Below are 17,054 nucleotides of genomic sequence, written 5' to 3' on the forward strand. Positions count from 1 at the left end.
GTCATGGTAAAAATTTTCTTTAAATTCTGAAGTTTCCCTTAGTCTGTTTTCTTCTAGGGTGTGTGTGTGTGTGTGTGTGTGTGTGTGTGTGTGTGTGTGTGTAAAAGAATAAGTCATTTCCTCATCCTTTTCTAGCACAGCTTCATTCAGAATCTTCCTCCCTATCCTGTTCTCCATGTATTTAAATTGTGCCCTTTAGAACAAATAGTTTCTAATGTAAATGAAACCATATGTCAGAACCAGTAAACTCCTGCCACCTCTTAGCCTCCGTGGAGTTTTTCCTCTGTAAGTCACTTCTCCCCTACTGGGGCCAGTTGCATACATTTTAAACAGGCAAGGAAGGCTGAAGAAAATGGAATGACTTTCTTGTCTGTCTCTGTTCCAAACAGACAACTGATTTACAGTCACTTTTTGTAATAGCCCAGGGCATCAACTGGAAGAGGACGTTAGGGGAATGTGATGGCTGGCAGTTTTTCAGGGACACTTAGGATTTGTCCTAAATATTCATGAATGCTCATGTTCACATATGCACATCAAATAACAAATAGGTATTTATTTAGTACTGGCCGAGACTTGGCACCAAGCCCCAGGACAGTGCCACCTATCCCTGCCTTCCACATAGGGATGTTGTACTGGGTAAATCAAATAATAAGATTAAAAATAGCTAATAATGGCTAGCATTTCTATAGCACTTTCAGGTTTGCAAAGTTTTATGTACACATATGTACATGTATGTATATGTGCACAAATATATAAACATACATCTATATCTATATCTATCTACATCTGTAACGTCATTTAGTCCTAACAACAAGTCTGTGAAGCAGCTCCTATGATTATCCCCATTTCATATATAAGGAAATTGAGGCTAAGAAGTTAAGTGACTTTCCCAGGGTCACATAGCCAGTAAGTATGTGAGGCAGGGTTTGAAATCAGGTCTTCCAGACTCCAAGTTCAGCATTCAATCTACTGCACCACCTCTGATAGGGAGGGACTTTTTAATTTAAAGGAAAATTGACCTTATATGAACAGGATTGTTTTCTTTACCAATTCATTTGTTCAGAATTCTTTATACTAAAACAGTGTAGACTCCTTGGGAGTAGGTGTATATTGTATACCTCTCTGTATCCTCCACAGCTCAGCGCCTTGTACATTTGCTCAATGAGTGTTTATAGATTGTTGGTCATTGTCATCATTGATGTTCTTTTGCCGGCATCCTACACTGCATTGACATCTCCCGTTCTTCATCTCTAAACATTAGACTCTCATATTTTCTGTGTGGCCTCTAATGTTTGGACTGGAGAAGGACAACAAATGAGTTGAGAAAGTCTGGTTTTGGCTAATTTGAAGCTAAATTAGTGAGCTATAAGTGAGCAGTCACCAGATTGTGTGCATTCATCAGGTGATTTAGTTAATAAACCACTGAACTTTTTTTAAACCAAATTGATTGGCTTTGTTGTGGCCATGAATAAATGATTTTCTTTGCCTGGCTTGTTTGTAAGTGAGGGAATAAATCTGTTTCTTCAAAATCCCCTTCTTGCTAGGTCAGAGGCACAATGGCCCAGACGTTGCTCCAAGAATCTCTGAAGCTAATTCAGAGGCCTACATGATTTCCCCAAGGCAGCTCAACCAGTAACGAGTCTTTTGGGGACACTATGAGGATATCTCATGGAAACCAGACAGGAAACTCTATGTCCCAGGGAAGTTTCATACAGAACAAAGTATCAGACAGAATGAAATGTCTACTGGTTACCAACCTATGTCACAATAAGGCCAAGCTACACAATGCCCAAACAACCAGGTTGCTTTTCTTATCTTAGTAAGGAAAAAAATACATCAGGTGACAGTACAAATAGTGTCACATATACAGAAACGACTGGCTTGATAGATTAATTTTTCAATGGGTTGTTTTGTTATTGTGTAAAAACAATTCTAACAAGAAAGAAGCATTCACCTTATACCAGCAGGATATGATGTGGCTGATTGGAAGCAAAATTTTCTTTTTCAATTAAAGATTGAGAATAAGTTAGTGTTTCATTTGTAGGCATTATGTTCTCAATTGCCTTCCTGTGATAACTTGGGAATTCCTTCATTTCCTTACCAAGTAGGATTGGTTTTTGGTAGATTTTGTTGCTTCTACTTCCATTTCAATTTGCATTGACTTATTTTCTTCAGGGCTACTTAAAGCTGGGAAGTAAAAGAAATATATAATAAAGTTTTAGAATGTTACTGTTGGTTGAAATAGAAGAATAGTACATACTTTGATTTCTTTATCGCCTTTTCACGTATAATGGTTTCTTCACCTTACAAAATAGCAATGTGCTGATTATCATAATTGTCATTTTTATTTAAAGGAACAGCAGATTTCTGCATTGAAATGTCTAAAACTTACACGTCTGCATTGGACTTCAAAAGTCCAAGGGTGGGAAAGGATCCTCCCTGTGAGGCAGAAAATGCAACAATATAGGTTTGTATATCTGGCCTCAGACACTTACGAGATAAGTGACCCTGAGAATCAATCAGTTAGCTCTTATTATGTGTCTACTATGTTCCAGAAACTGCAAGTCACAACCTTTAGTGCCTCAGTTTCCTTATCTACAAAGTGAGAGGGTTGGACTTGACTTCTAAGCTCCCTTCTACCTTTAAATCTGTTACTCAGTGATCTCTGGTTTCTCACCCACTTCAGGAAATAACCATCATTCTAGTCTAGAAGATAAATTTAATAAATAAGATATTTCATAGGATCATTGAGTAGAAGAAGTCTAATCTGGTCATTTTACAGGTGAGAAACCTAAGGTCCAAAGTGGCTTGACAAAAGCCACACAGATAGTGAGTCATAAAACCAGGAACCAAACCCATGTCTTCTGACCCTAAATCTGGCACTTTCCCCACTGTACTATCTATTAAGTGTTGATTACTTGACACTGGGGATCCTGACTATTGGTTGTTGTTTGAGCCCACTCTCTCTTACTGTACCCCTGATAAAGCTTAACAGTTGATTTCCATTCACCAAAAAGTCATATCCTTGTGGGGTAAGGCATTCAGTGCCTAAAGCATTTTCTCAAAGCTCTATCTCCCCAGGCAGGAGGCATTTCTGTTATCTAAATCCTCTCCAACTTTCCCCATCCCTTTAGGTGTGGAGTCCTAAATATCATTGAAAGAACAGATTTAGAATGAGAATAGACATTGAGTATGTGTGTGCTGACTGTTTTCAGCCTGGGATGATCAAGGTACCATTTTGACCTGAGAGAGGTTAAATACTCTGTTAGAAACACTTGTCCAAATGGACTCTTATCTAAAGCTAATACCTCTGCTTGATCACTAGTCTGTCTCTTTCAGCAGGTTGTCTCTTTTCTGAAAAGGTTATAAACACCAGGGGAAATACAAACTGAAGAATAGAATTGATTAATGTGACATATTTGAGTTTCTGCAACTGTCTCAACGACCAGTCATAGAGAGGCAGCTCCAAACACAGTAAATTAAATTTAAATTACACAGTGTTGGCTAGAAAATTGCTCCGTTAATTCAACCTTCAAAATGAAATTTGATTTTTTTCCCACTTGAACCACCTCCTGATTTTTCATATCCTGATGATTTCTACAAGGACATCTATTGGGCTGAGTTCTTTTATTGCATCCCCCCTATCCCCTTTCTTCTTAAAGGAGAAATACATAAAAAACAATTTTTAGATATTCAGTTGTGGCTAAGATAAAGGATGTATTAAAGAACTGTTTTTTTGTTAGATCTTGTTTCCCAATAGGCATATGGGCATAGTTTTAGATAATACTGAGAAATAGGTGTTTAAATATATCTGACCAGAATTCCTGTTTCAGTTAAGGTGGCTATACATACAATGAATGACAGAATTGGGAGGCAAACTGATCTCAGCAGCTTAAAAAGATGGATCCAAACTCACAGGATTATGATTAACATGGATAAAGGTAGTATTCAGAATTTGATTCAGAAAAGTTTAACTGTACTAGTCTAAGTTAGAGGACAATCAACGAGCATTTATTAAGCACTTATATAAGTCAGGAACTGTGCTCAAACTGAGGATACAAAAAAAGGGAAAAACCATCATCCCTTCTCCTAAGGAGCTTAGGTCTAGTCAGGGAGGCAAAATAGAAATCACTAGGAATATACAAGACATATACATAACAGAGGCAAAGTAATCTGAGAGGAGTGGGAATTAATAGCTGGGGTGAGCCTGGGAGGCTAGGGAAGACCTGTAGAAGGAGGAAGTCAGGGAAACTAAGGCTTAATAGCTGTTCACATGGCATTGGTTGACCCCAAGCTCAATCGGAACCAAGAATGTAATGTGGCTTCAAAAGAAGCTAATGTGATTTTAGGCTACATCAATAGAATACTGTCCAGATCAAGGAAGATGAATAATCCTCACCATATGCTTGACAATTGCAAAACTGTATCTGGAGGATTGTGTTTAGTGCTGGATACCACATTTTAAGAGGGACACTGATAAATGGGACCATTCAGAGGAGAACGACCACAATAGTGTGGGAACTTGAAATCATTTGATATAAGAAGATTGGAGAAGTTTAGCTAGAAAAAGAGATTTCCCAGGGGAGAGGACAGCTTTCTAACCTTTAGGCCTGTCCAAAAAAATGAAATGGGCTGCTGTGAATGTTAGTGAGATCCTTCTGAATCCCTGAAAGTATTCAGGGGGTATCTTAGCGAGAATATTATTGCACTGTACAGATTGAAATAGATGACTACTAAGATTCTGTGCAATTCCAGGATTCTCTGGTTCTGTGCTTCAAATCCCCAAACTTAAGGGCAGAATATCAACTTAGAAACAAGTGTTACAGAGACAGGCAGGGACACACACACACACACACACACACACCACCACCACCACCACGAAAAAACCAATTGCTTCCACAGATCACCTACTGCAGCAACATAAGGGTAGCCTGAACATAGCTACAACTTTCACATTTATAGAGCTATTCATATCTCTCAGCCCCACCTATATATGATTTCCTGATTCTCATCAAGAAATGCTGCTAATACTCTTTTTCTGTTCCTATTACTTTTTTCCTTCTAACTTTCTTCTCACTCTCACTGTCCCCCTCAAAAAAAATGCTTAATAGCTAGCATTTATGTAGCACTTTAAGGTTTGCAAAGTGCATTACAGATATGATCTCATTCAATCATTACAACAGCCCTGGGAGATAGGTGCTATCATTATCATCCCCATTTTACAGATGAGGGAACTGAGGTAGGTAGTGATTAAGGGACTTGCTAAGCATCACACACCTTAAAAGACTCCCACATTTCTTTTTTTGTGTTCCATAGACATTGAATATGAGATCTGTAATGGATCTCAAAGACAATATAATCCACCTCTTTAATTTTATAGTTGAGGAAACTGAGACCTAGTGACTTGAGAAGTGACTTGGCCAAGGTCCCAAGCTAGCAAGTGACAGAGCTGGGACCTGAATCCAGGTTTTCTGGCCCTGCATTCAGTGATCTCTTTTACTATGCCATGTTGTCTTTTCTGCTTTTATCCGTGGTTTGTACTATGCCCAGTTACATTTGTTAATAGATTGCATTGTATGTATGTTTACCGGTAGGTATAAGCATCCAGGTGGCATAGTAGATAGAATTCTAGACTTGGAATCCAGAAGCCTTGAATTTGAATTCTTCCTCAGATACCAGTTAAATGACTTTGGGCAACCACTTGACCTCTTTGTGCCTCAGGTTCATTATTTGTAAAATTATGGGGATGGACTTGATGCCTTACAAGATCCAAATCCAAGTCCAGGATCTTATAGTCCCATATATAGTAAGGAAGGAGAATCTAAGACCTAGAAATATTTAATAAGTTATTTAATAAGAAATACATTTAATAAGTTAAAATATTAATGTAATTTGTTATATTATTATAATATTACATATTATAATAGTAAGATATTTAATAACTATGAGTTATCTTTAAAAAGTTGAAAGCAAATCTAGATAAAGTACCTGCTCTTCTACTTCCTGGCCACTTTGTCTTAACACTAATGGATATTTTATAGGACTACAGTTCATATATTTCTAGAGGAGAAGAGATGAGGTATATGTCATTGGTTAGAATAGCGCAGTGAGTGAGGGTTGCTAGATGAGTGTAGAGATGGAGCCTAAACCAATGGGCATAAAGGAAGAAGGAAATGAATGGAGAGGTTCAGCTGATTGGCTTTACAGTCATAGCAATGCAATGCTCTATAATTTTTGAGGTTTATAAATAGCTGTCCTCACACCATTTTAAGGAGTAGGTAGTAGAGAAGTCATGTGTGGTATGAGGGAAAGAATATTTGATTTGTAATCAAAGCGTGTATTTTTGACATGACCAATACAGCAGTTAGCTTTGTTTGACCATACATATTTGTTAGAATTTTGTAACTAGTTTTATTTTTCAATGGGGGAAGGTGGGAGGGAGAGAAACATATATTTTTATTAAAATTCATTTAACTTAATTTCAAACATTATAAAAAGAGTACTTGGATATGAATCCCAAGTCAATTACTCAACAAAATGGACAGTTCACTTCATCTCTCTGGTCATCAGTTTTCATATCTGAAAAATTGAATGTTTAAACTAGATGATCTCTAATGTCACTTCCAGCTGTAAAGCTGTGACTATGGTAGTATAAGTATTATCACCCCCATTTTATTGGTGGGGAAGTTGAGAGTCAGAGAGTTGCCCATAAATTCCATGCCCATTACATACCTAGTAATGTTGGTGCCAGAACTGAAACTCCAATCTTTTGACTTCACGACCAATGTTTGCCCTTCCTTCCTTCTTTCCTTCTCTCCTCTTCTCCTCTCCTCTCCTCTCTCTTTCTTTTCTTCATTCCTTCTTTTTTCTTTCTCTCCTTCTTCCTTGCTTTTTTCATTTCCTTCCTTTCTCTTTTTCTTTCTCTGTTTTATCTTTCCCTCTCTGTCTTTCTGTATCTTTCTGTGTATACGTGTCTCTCTATACTTACCTCTATTTCTCTGTGTCCCTCCCTCCCCTCCTCTCTCTTCCTTCTTCCTGTCTTCCTCCTTCCTTCCTCTGTCTTCCTTCTCCTGTCTTCTTCCTTCCTGTCTTCCTTCCTGTCTTCCTTCCTTCCTTCCTTCCTTCCTTCCTTCCTTCCTTCCTTCCTTCCTTCCTTCCTTCCTTCTCCAGACTTGAAGAGCAGTAGCCTTTCATGGCCGAATTTTGCCCCACTTCGCGATGGTTCTCCACTCCCAGAGACTTACTATAGCAATGGCATTGCCTTTCATCCTCCTATATCTCAGATCTCCCTAAAGGATCTACAAGTCTCAGCCTCTCCTGCAGCAGGGATTAGGCCCTGCTATCCTTATTCTTTGCACTGACTATGTCACCATGCTTCAAATGTGTAACTAAATTATTTTTATTTTTTTAACAGAAGTAATCAGATTTCAATCCTGAAAGTCATTATCACCCATTAGAAGTGAAAAAAATGACTTAGTTTATTACACATGGTTTAGCTAGAGTAGTAAGAAATAAGAGGTTTAATAATCATTGTTTTTAATTAATAGAAGTTATTTTATAGCAGAGAGTGAGCTACTGGGTATTCACCTCTAGCTGTGGGTTCTTTAATTTGTTCAAAAAGTGATGGAATACTATGGAAGAAAAACTATATAGGGACTAATTAAATTTGTTTTTTAATGAAGACATGATTCAAAGTGAGTATATTTTGAAATTATTAGCTTTGCCCCTTCAGGCCTTAAAGAACTAACATAAGGATAGTCTTAAATGTAGGCCTATAGAGATGAGAAAAATTTAAGTTTTCCTAGATGGTGAACTTACAGAGTTTTTAATAAATAAGTTTTCTGCCCCATCCACTTATTTCTCTCTACCATTCATGGTTACTCCCATGTCCTATTAACAAAAAATCGAGTATTGTTAGAGAAGCACCAGATGTTGAAAAATATCAGTGGCAACTGATAAAATCACTTTAGTCTTAGATATTTCATGATCTCCAGTTGATTCTCCTAGAAGTATTTTAACTTGTGAATTATTGTGCTGATCTGCAGTGAGCCCATCCTTGTACTTTTCACTTGTATTTTTTTGTACTTTTCAGTATTATATATTCTTGTAGTAAAATGAATAGCATTCTTATTTATGGAAGACCTTGCTCAACAGACCTTAATATCAACACAGAACATTTAAAAACAGCAGAAAATAACTATGATAATGACTTTAAAAATGCATTGCATTTTTGTGTGACCTATATTTTAAACTAGCAGATCAGATTACACATCTGAAAACACTGATTAAAAACACAGACACAGACACACACACATACACATATAGGAACTAGCCTTGGAATTAAGTTTTTGTATGTTAATTTTTGAACTAACAGAAGTTATAGAAGCACTAAAGGTGGTATTGTTTCTTGACTTCAGGTATCCTGTTCTGTTGAAGGTACTGGCTCTGTATGTTTTTCACTTGCTTTGACATTGTTCCAACAGGTTGTTAAATGTGGAGGGCAGTAGTCTGAAAAAACATAAACTAACTTGCACGACCCTGAAACATAGGATAGATTTTCATAAACAAAAATTGTCTTCAGATCAGTAGCTTTTATATTTATAGCTCCTATGTTACTGCAATTTAATAGAATATTAAAGCTAGATAAGATCCACAGGATCATTATTTTAGAGCAAAAGAGTCTTCCTAGGCCATTATTTTATAAACAAAGACATTAAGATTGAGAGATGTTTAGTGACTTACGAAATGTCATACAGCTAGATAGTTGGTGGAGCTAGGATTAGAACCCAGATCTGTCTATACTTACAGTCCAATTCAGGGATTTTTGCATCTACAAGTTAATATGAAAGTGAATGCTTTGCAATTATGACTATTCTGACTCAGAGTAGAGAAGCAGATGGCCAGTGTCCCAATACACCCACTATTTGTCTTTTTGTCTTTTGTCCAGACCAGTGATTTTATCAGCAGATCAACAACTTGCATGTAATTTAGTGATTTATTGAGTTAGCTAGCCCACTAAGAAATTAAGTGACAACCCAGGTGTCACACAGCTAGTATGTATCAGAGGCAGAACTTGAACCCTGATCTTCCTGATTGCAAGGCTAGCCCTCTTTTCACTACCCCATGTTCTTCCTCTACCATGACATAAATGCATAAATGGACTTGCAAGCTACTGAGACAAATCTATACGTCAATTTTCACATCTACAATTTTATAAATCTAGAAACTTAATACAAATAGATAAATATAATTTGGTGTTAATGTGGTACTATGTGTGTGTACATATATATTTTAAATTTCAGCTTTTTTCTCTCAAATTACTTCTTACAACATGTATCAGTTTTAACTAAGCATCAACTTACCTATTCTCACACACACACACACACACACACACATACACACACACACCTGTTGTTTATGATCAAAGTAACTTTTCCAATAAAAAAGCTAGCTCTTAAAAAACAGATTATCTTTTGTAAGAGGAAATGGGACAACTGACCTACAAGGCGGCATAATTGAATCACTTGTTATTATCATATCAGTTTTCATGTTATCCAACTGAACTTTCTGGGCCAAAAGGACATTTGTTCCTTTGCCTTTTAAATCCTTGTTTAATCAAAGAAACCCGACCTGACATTCATGCAAATTGCTAGCATTTATCATAGGCATTAATAACTGGAGCTCTTTTCAAAAAACTGACTGTTTTGAACTTTTTTCTTTCCAAATAAAAGCAGCAGAAGAAAGAAAGAAATTCTTCTACAAAGACTTAACATGATTAAGTGCTAAGCCTTATAGAACAGTCACAGACTGGCACCCTAATGCAAGCCTTTGCCGTTCTTTATATTTAGATTATGGATCAATACTTCTTCATTTTCATTTGAGCTAGTTCTTAATTCATCTTTTTTAAGTCTCTCTGCATTTTGAAGTTTTCCATTCCCAGTTTTATCTCCTTGGTTCATCCCCCACCTTTTTTTGTAACCTATTTATTCCCATTATGATTTGTAAATATATTTAGAACTTCTTTAATGAAGAACAGAATCTCGCATCACATTGTTCTTTTCTCTTGGAACCAGGACCAAGGCTAGTTTGATTCAGTGCTTTTAATTGAGTATTTAAAATCCACTTTGCACTTGCTATTAATGTCTAAATATGCATAATCTTCTTAATTTCCAGCAGAAATAATGAGCTCCTTTTCCTCCTGTGCCTCAGAATACTTCTTTCCTTAACTATTCTGCATGAAAACACACTATTTGCATACAATAGCTAGGCAGAGTTTTGTGCTGCATGTAAGTGTAACAAATGGAGGAAAAATCAACCTTTGGTGTTTATAAATAGATTAATGAAGTGACTGAACAACTAGATTGTGTGGACCTCTCTGCTTTTATATTCAATTCGATTCAGCCAATATTTACTGAGAAGCTTATCAGAACACATAAAGATGGCAGATAGCACATCACATTTGGAGGACAAGAGTCTAGTATGGCTGGAACATAGAATAAAGGGAATAATGTATAATCAGCCTGGAAGGTCAAGTTGGAGCTAGGCTGTAGAGGCCTTAAATGCCAGGGTAAGGAATTTGTGTTTTATCCTATAGAGAAGGTGATAAGTTTTAGACATGATAAATTTGAGGTACCTTCAGGACATCCTAGTAGACATGTCCAACAATCAAATGAAAATTCAAAATAGCAAAAAAAAATTAGGGCTGGACATATAGATTTGGGATTCATTTGCATATGGAAGTTAGTGAGATCACCAGAGGAAGGGAATACACATTCATATAGCACCAACTATGTGTCAGGCACTGTGCCAAACGCTTAGAAAATATAGAAATGATGGCCCAGGATCAACTTTGGAGACATTCTAGGGGATGAGAGGGTGATGAGAGATTGAGAGATATGTAGTAAGAGAGGTAGAAGAAGAAGAACCTGGAAAAAAGAGTGTCTTAGAAAGCAAGGGAAGAAGGTAAGGAATAGGTGATTAATAGTACTCAGTGCTGAAGAAAGGTCAAAGGAAATGAGGACTGGAAAAAAGCCTTGAATTTAGAAATTAAGATGAAATCATTAGTGACCTTTGAGAGATGTTTCAGTAGCATTTGAGTGATTGTCAAGGATGGTCAGGGAGTTAATGAGTTAACAGGTAGTGATTAACAGAGAGATAGATATTTATTAAGCATTTACTATAGGCCAGACATTGAGCTAAAATATAAGAAAAGAAGAAAGTCCCTTCCCTAATGGGAGTCATTCTATTGGGAGAAGGACTACATATAAAATAATGCTGAAACTGAGGGGATTTCCACATAGTTTGGGTGAGGACAATACAGAAAGTAGTACAGAAGGCTGGGACCTGGCAAAATAAGGCACCTGTACCAGGGAGGGCCAGGAGTGAGGTTCAAGTTTATAGTGGGGTGAAGGTTGTTGGAAATTGTTGCTGTCGTGAGGAGACTGCAGGAAGTGATTTGTAACTGGTAGTAAAGCAAAAGATTCACCTATCATAAGTGATGAGAACATAAGAGCCCCCCACCAAAAAAAAGATAATCTACATCTTCTAGGAACTTAACATTGAAAGGATGAGGCCAAGGATATACTGTGATGGTTTGATGGGATTGCAGAATTCAAAGTAGGTTTGTTAGGGATGGGGGAGAAGTGAAACCTGAACATACATCTGTAGACAGTGGAGAAGGAGCCTATAGATAAGAAGAGATTGAAAATGAAAATAAAAGAGGGAGTGAATGAGAGGAATGGAGAAAAAGAGAAAGGGGACAGTCAGAAGGGGAGAGAGAGAGAGAAAGACAGAGAGAGAGAAAGACAGAGGGGGAGGGAGAGAGAGAGAAGAGGGAGAAAGGGAGAGTAGAGGATCAAAGAGGAGCAATTAAGTTGAGCGTGGAGAAGTCACATTATCTTCTAAAAATGTAGCAAAGGAGTAAATTTATAGAGATATTTTGAGATATGTAGATGGGGAATGGAGTGATCTCACCACAGGTGGCCTTGATTTTAGGAAAGTAGCCAAGGTCATACATCTGCTGAGGGATAGGGTGGAGGATATAGTTAGAGTTTGAGGAGAAGATTTGGAAAGAGTCCCTGTAGAAAGTGTGATAGGGAGTCAATCAAAAAAGATTGCTGCATCATGGTGCGGTCCCAGGTGAAATTAGCTATCAATTTATAGCGATTTCCTGATTTTCTTTTGTAGTCTTCCACTACTAGGGAGTAGAACAGAACATAGGTGCTAGGAGTGACCCAGTGTTGAAGATTATCAGGCATAAAGAGCAGAACAAGAAGGGGGCAAGGGAGTTGTGGGTGCAGGATGGTGCATATTTTGACTAGGTAATTATCTTTTTGCTATAAATGCAGGGAAAACTAAAACATTAAAAGGAAAACTGCCACTTCTTATTACTCTATCAGCCATAAAATCTGTTTTCCCCTGAATTTTCATTTTTCATGAAGCCTTAATGATCAAAAGGAAAATAGTGACACAACACTGTCTAAGCCCCATAAAGCTAAGATTTGAATGTAGAATCTTAACTCTTGTGAGGAAAATGCCTTTTGATGTACCCTGTTTTCTTCCTTTTGTTCGATTGCAAAACACGGGTAGGGATCTCACGCTAGTCTGCGTTTCCTCGTGAAGGCACTTAACCATCTTCAAGTTTTCCCAAAGTTCAAGTGATAGAACTCTGGATAAGGTGTTATTATTGCTGCTTACAGACATGCAGATGCAAACACTGCAGAAAACCCACCAGTACATTTGTTGTCGTGCCCTAGGGTCTGCGATAAATTCCACTTGCTCAATTTTTTTCCAGTCACTCACTAACCTTTTCTGAGTAGCTGTGCATAACTTATCTATTAAAAAGTGATAGTAACTCCTAATGAGCTTCCACCATTTTTCATATCTTGTATAGCACGAAAGTGTTTGTTACTAAGATTTCATTCTTTGTAAGTGTTTGACATTTGTAAGTTGCCACTGAAAAGTAAGATGAACATGTGTACCATTGTCTTTATAAAGGAGATGATTGTATTCGGTGTATCTTATCCACTTGGTCTATTGGGTAAGCTGGAACTATGCTTCATATATTCATATATATTCATATATATTCATATATTAGAGATAGCAGAACATTAAAGGCTATTAAATCAAGTTGTTTCATTTTATAGATGAGAAATCAGAGGACAAGAAAGGTTAAGTGACTTACCCAGTGTCATGTAGCTAATAAATGTCAGAAGTAGGATTCAAACTCAGATCTTCCTGATTTTATCTTCTGTGTTTGATCTTTTGTATCACTTTGTTGTCAATGATAACAAATTATAATGATGATGATGATGATCACAAAATGTTGTGGGTTCCTTTGAGTAAACCTTCTAAATTTCTTTTCTTTGCAGACCACAGATGACATCCTTGTGGCTTCTGCTGAATGTCCCAGTGATGATGAGGACATTGATCCCTGTGAGCCGAGCTCAGGTGGGTTAGGTTAGTCAACTTTTTTCTTACTCTTTGATTCCCTTTATTGACTTGCATGCAGCATCCCATAGAAAGGTCTTGCTCCCAAGTTCTTATGAACACATTTTTTTTTCTCAAATAATGACTAATTTGTTGATAGGGGAGGAGGGATGGGTCTTTTTTTTAAATCATTTCCAATTCTGGACATTTATTGAGAAATGCCAAGATAAGGCATTTCAGTACTAGCTCCTGGGGACAGCACATTGGATTGGTGACTTACTATTCCCATTCCATTAGCTATGAACATAATTTTTATATATATAATGTTATAATGTGCTTTCCCTTCAGGTCACTTGTGGTATAACCACATTTTTTGGTATGTAAACTAAGAAATCACATCGTATTGTGAATAAAAATTTGACCTTTCTATGATGTAAAAAAACCTTAAAATTCCCACACAAAGAAATCATATTAGCTTAAGCGATTATTTTTTATCTCAGAAGTAGAAGTATTGCTACAGCGATAATACAATCAGCTTTGATACATTTATGCATGTATAATGTAGAAATGTTTCTTTCTTTGAGTCTTGCCATATCACCTGAAAATTTTAGGTCATACACTTTAATAAGTTGATGCTTTATTTCCTCTCCTTACTTGTGTGTGTTTATCATCCATTGTGAATGGTTAATGCAGAAAGATGGCTTCCATGCTGCCCTCTCCGCCATTAAGTAATGGTTGTAGAATCCCTTAGGCTTGAGTATGAATAGATCACAGTTGGGTTTTGTTTTTGAATATTCATGACAGTGAGTATCAGGGACATTTTTACTGTTCTCAGGATGAGCTCAAGCTCTATTAAGCAGTTTTTCTCCCCCTTTAACAGCCCTCCTGTTTAGTCTAATAAAATGAATGAAAGTGCGAGTTAGTAACTCCAAGGCAGCTAATGGCCTCTGCAAGACAACCCTGGGAACTCCAAGAGGCCTGCAGGTACATGATAGAATGACCCATTTATTACTCATTCACAGTCCATAGTGTTGTACATATCCACTTTAAAGTGGGTTCAGAAATTATTCTTATTTTTTAGCTATAGCTTTAAGACTAGCTGTGTAACCTTCCTTTGACTTCCCTGTCCCCTTTGAAACACAAAGTACTATAGCCCTGGTACACGAGGGAGTTGGGAAAGAAAAGCTAGCAGCACCTTGCTTCACTGCTTAACACTTGAGATTCCTTTTCAGGGTGTTGAAGGCCAATGAGGAACACAACAGATATTAAATCACCTCTCTTCCTTGTCTCTGGTCTCCACCTTGTTTCAACCAATCCACAGACCTCTAGCTCCGGAATAATCTTTTTTTGCTCAACCCCTTGATATTGCTTAATATCAAAGTCACTGCATTATCCAAGTGACTAAATGTCTCCAACAATTTCCCCTTGCCTTCCACTTGTATCTAAGAGCATAATAGCTATTATTTATGGTCAATACAATTTTATTGGTCCCTAAGCCTTTTTTCTCTCTGCTCCTTCTTAACTTTAAATAAGAGGCTAGCTCAACCTACTTTTCTCCTGTTAAAATACACCTCTTCAATGAACAACTAGAATCATCTATGATTTTTAATGTCCATAAGTGTAGTATGCATCGCAAATACACTAGAGTTCAGAAGAGGGCAAAGGCACTTAGATGGTTGATGCTTTGTGGGGTATAGCAAATGTGTTATACTCTTGACACACCACATGCAGCCCAAAACACTCCTGAGGGTGGCCTAAACCAAATTAAAATACAATGGGGAAATGTTTAACAAAATAAATAAAAATATGATACAACGTAGGTAAGGTTAATTTGTGGTTTTCTAAGTAAATCTGTGGCTCTCAGTGATTATTTTAGACATAAGACAGCTAGGATTTAGTGGATAGTAGGAAGGAAAGAAAGGCAATGGTACTGGGAGCAGCGTTGAGCATCAGAATTTAGAATAGATGATGTGGCACTGATGTTGGCCTCTAGGTTAAGGGATAGAGAGGGCTGGAGGTGAACGGCTGTCTACATAATCTTGTTTATTGCTGGCCTTCATCTACTGACCATCCTTCTCTGTGCCATGTACGTAGGTGCATAGTAGATATTTATTAAATTGAACCTTGCAGAGAGTGGTCAAAAATCCTGTCTCCCTAGTAGAGATGATCTAGGACAGCACTTTTTTTTTACATATGAGTAAATTGAAGCACAGAGAACACAAGTAGTAAATACCTAATCCATACCAATATATGAACCTAGGGTGTGATGCTCCATATCTGGTATTCTTTTCCACGAAACATAAGTCTTCCTAAACTGAAGAAGAATAAAGGCAGGGGCTCCAACTAAGAAAAATTTTGTTTTGTTTTGTATTTTTTCTCCTGGGGACCACTCTCTGGCTGGGGAAGGTAGTGCAAATTGAACAGCCTTGCACCAATTTCAGATTCCAGCCACAAGAGTCAGGGAGCTCAATTAGCTTGACTACCCACACATGCCAACCTTATAATGCCTTGCTAAAGGCAAATTGGATCCATTGTCGCCTGAAGTCTTTAATTTTCTAAAGATATTACTGACTTAAAAATGGCATCTATTTCACGCATGCCTTTAATTATGACAGGCAATTATGACTTGTTTGAAATGGGCAAAATCTACATGAATAGTCATGATTTCATTCAAAAAGAGGCCTAGATTAGGGCTCAAGAGATTTGGATTCTACTTCTAGCTCCTCTACTAACTGTGACAATAAGCTAATCATTTAACTTTCCAGGGTATTATTTTTCTCATCTATAAAATGGGGAGGTTGGGCTAAGCAATCTCAGTGCTCCTAGTTCTATTAGTATTTTTAATGATTCAAATAGTGATTGTACCAGGTTGAATATCAAAGTTGATTTATGTAACAATTTTGATCAGTGACTTTTATTATCACACAAGATATTGGTGTTAAACCTAGAGAGGATGGGTAAGGTCACACAAGTGTTAAGTGGGAGAGCTGTGATTGGCACTCAGGCTCTCTGACTCCCAATCCAGTGGTCCTTCCACAACAAGACCATGAGCAGATAAGATTCTTCAGATAGGAAGTGATAAAAAGCAACCACATTTGTGTGTTCACCCTTAGCTGAGTCTTTCACTTACCACAGCAGAAAAAGATGATGGAGCTAGAGGGAGATTCAGCTGCTTTGTAATCCCAGTCCTATCATTTCATAGGTGAGGAAACTAAGGAGAAAAAGATGAAGTTATTTGATCTCCTCTGGCTGATGAGAAATTATCCTTATAAAAATGCCTATCAATGAAGGAAACTCCAGGATTTCCCTTGTTAACTTTCCATGTCATATCAGAAAATTCTCCCTTGGTTTTAACCATCTGTAAAACCCTATTGTAATTACAAGTTTGCACCATTAGACTATAATCTCCTTGAAAACAGGGCCTATCTTATCACAGTACCTGACAAATAGTAGATACTTAGTAAATGCTTTATTGACTGAACACAGAGTAAAGCATTTGTTCATGTACGTACTGTCGTGTATAAACTTGCCCTTACCATAGTGCTAAGCGTATAATATGTACTTCCTAAATGCTTGCTGAATTGTTTCTATCTGGTCTGAATCCTAGAATACTATAAATTAAGGTA

General features: G+C 37.2%; 1 protein-coding gene across 9 annotated transcripts in view; it reads left to right on the plus strand.

Annotated features, from left to right (window-relative positions):
* The window catches only part of NRXN1 (neurexin 1), a 1,448,730-nt gene that overhangs the window by 1,393,086 nt on the left and 38,590 nt on the right, over positions 1-17,054 (plus strand). For 5 of the 9 annotated variants that reach the window (XM_036751792.1, XM_036751796.1, XM_036751794.1 and 2 more), the window contains one exon: positions 13,371-13,458. In XM_036751792.1, coding sequence (XP_036607687.1) covers positions 13,371-13,458 — 88 coding nt within the window. The remainder of the gene's footprint in view (positions 1-13,370; positions 13,459-17,054) is intronic. The other 4 variants (XM_036751791.1, XM_036751793.1, XM_036751799.1 and 1 more) reach the window with 1 other exon arrangement.

Source organism: Trichosurus vulpecula, chromosome 3 (assembly GCF_011100635.1).
Source record: "Trichosurus vulpecula isolate mTriVul1 chromosome 3, mTriVul1.pri, whole genome shotgun sequence".
Lineage (NCBI taxonomy): Eukaryota > Metazoa > Chordata > Mammalia > Diprotodontia > Phalangeridae > Trichosurus > Trichosurus vulpecula.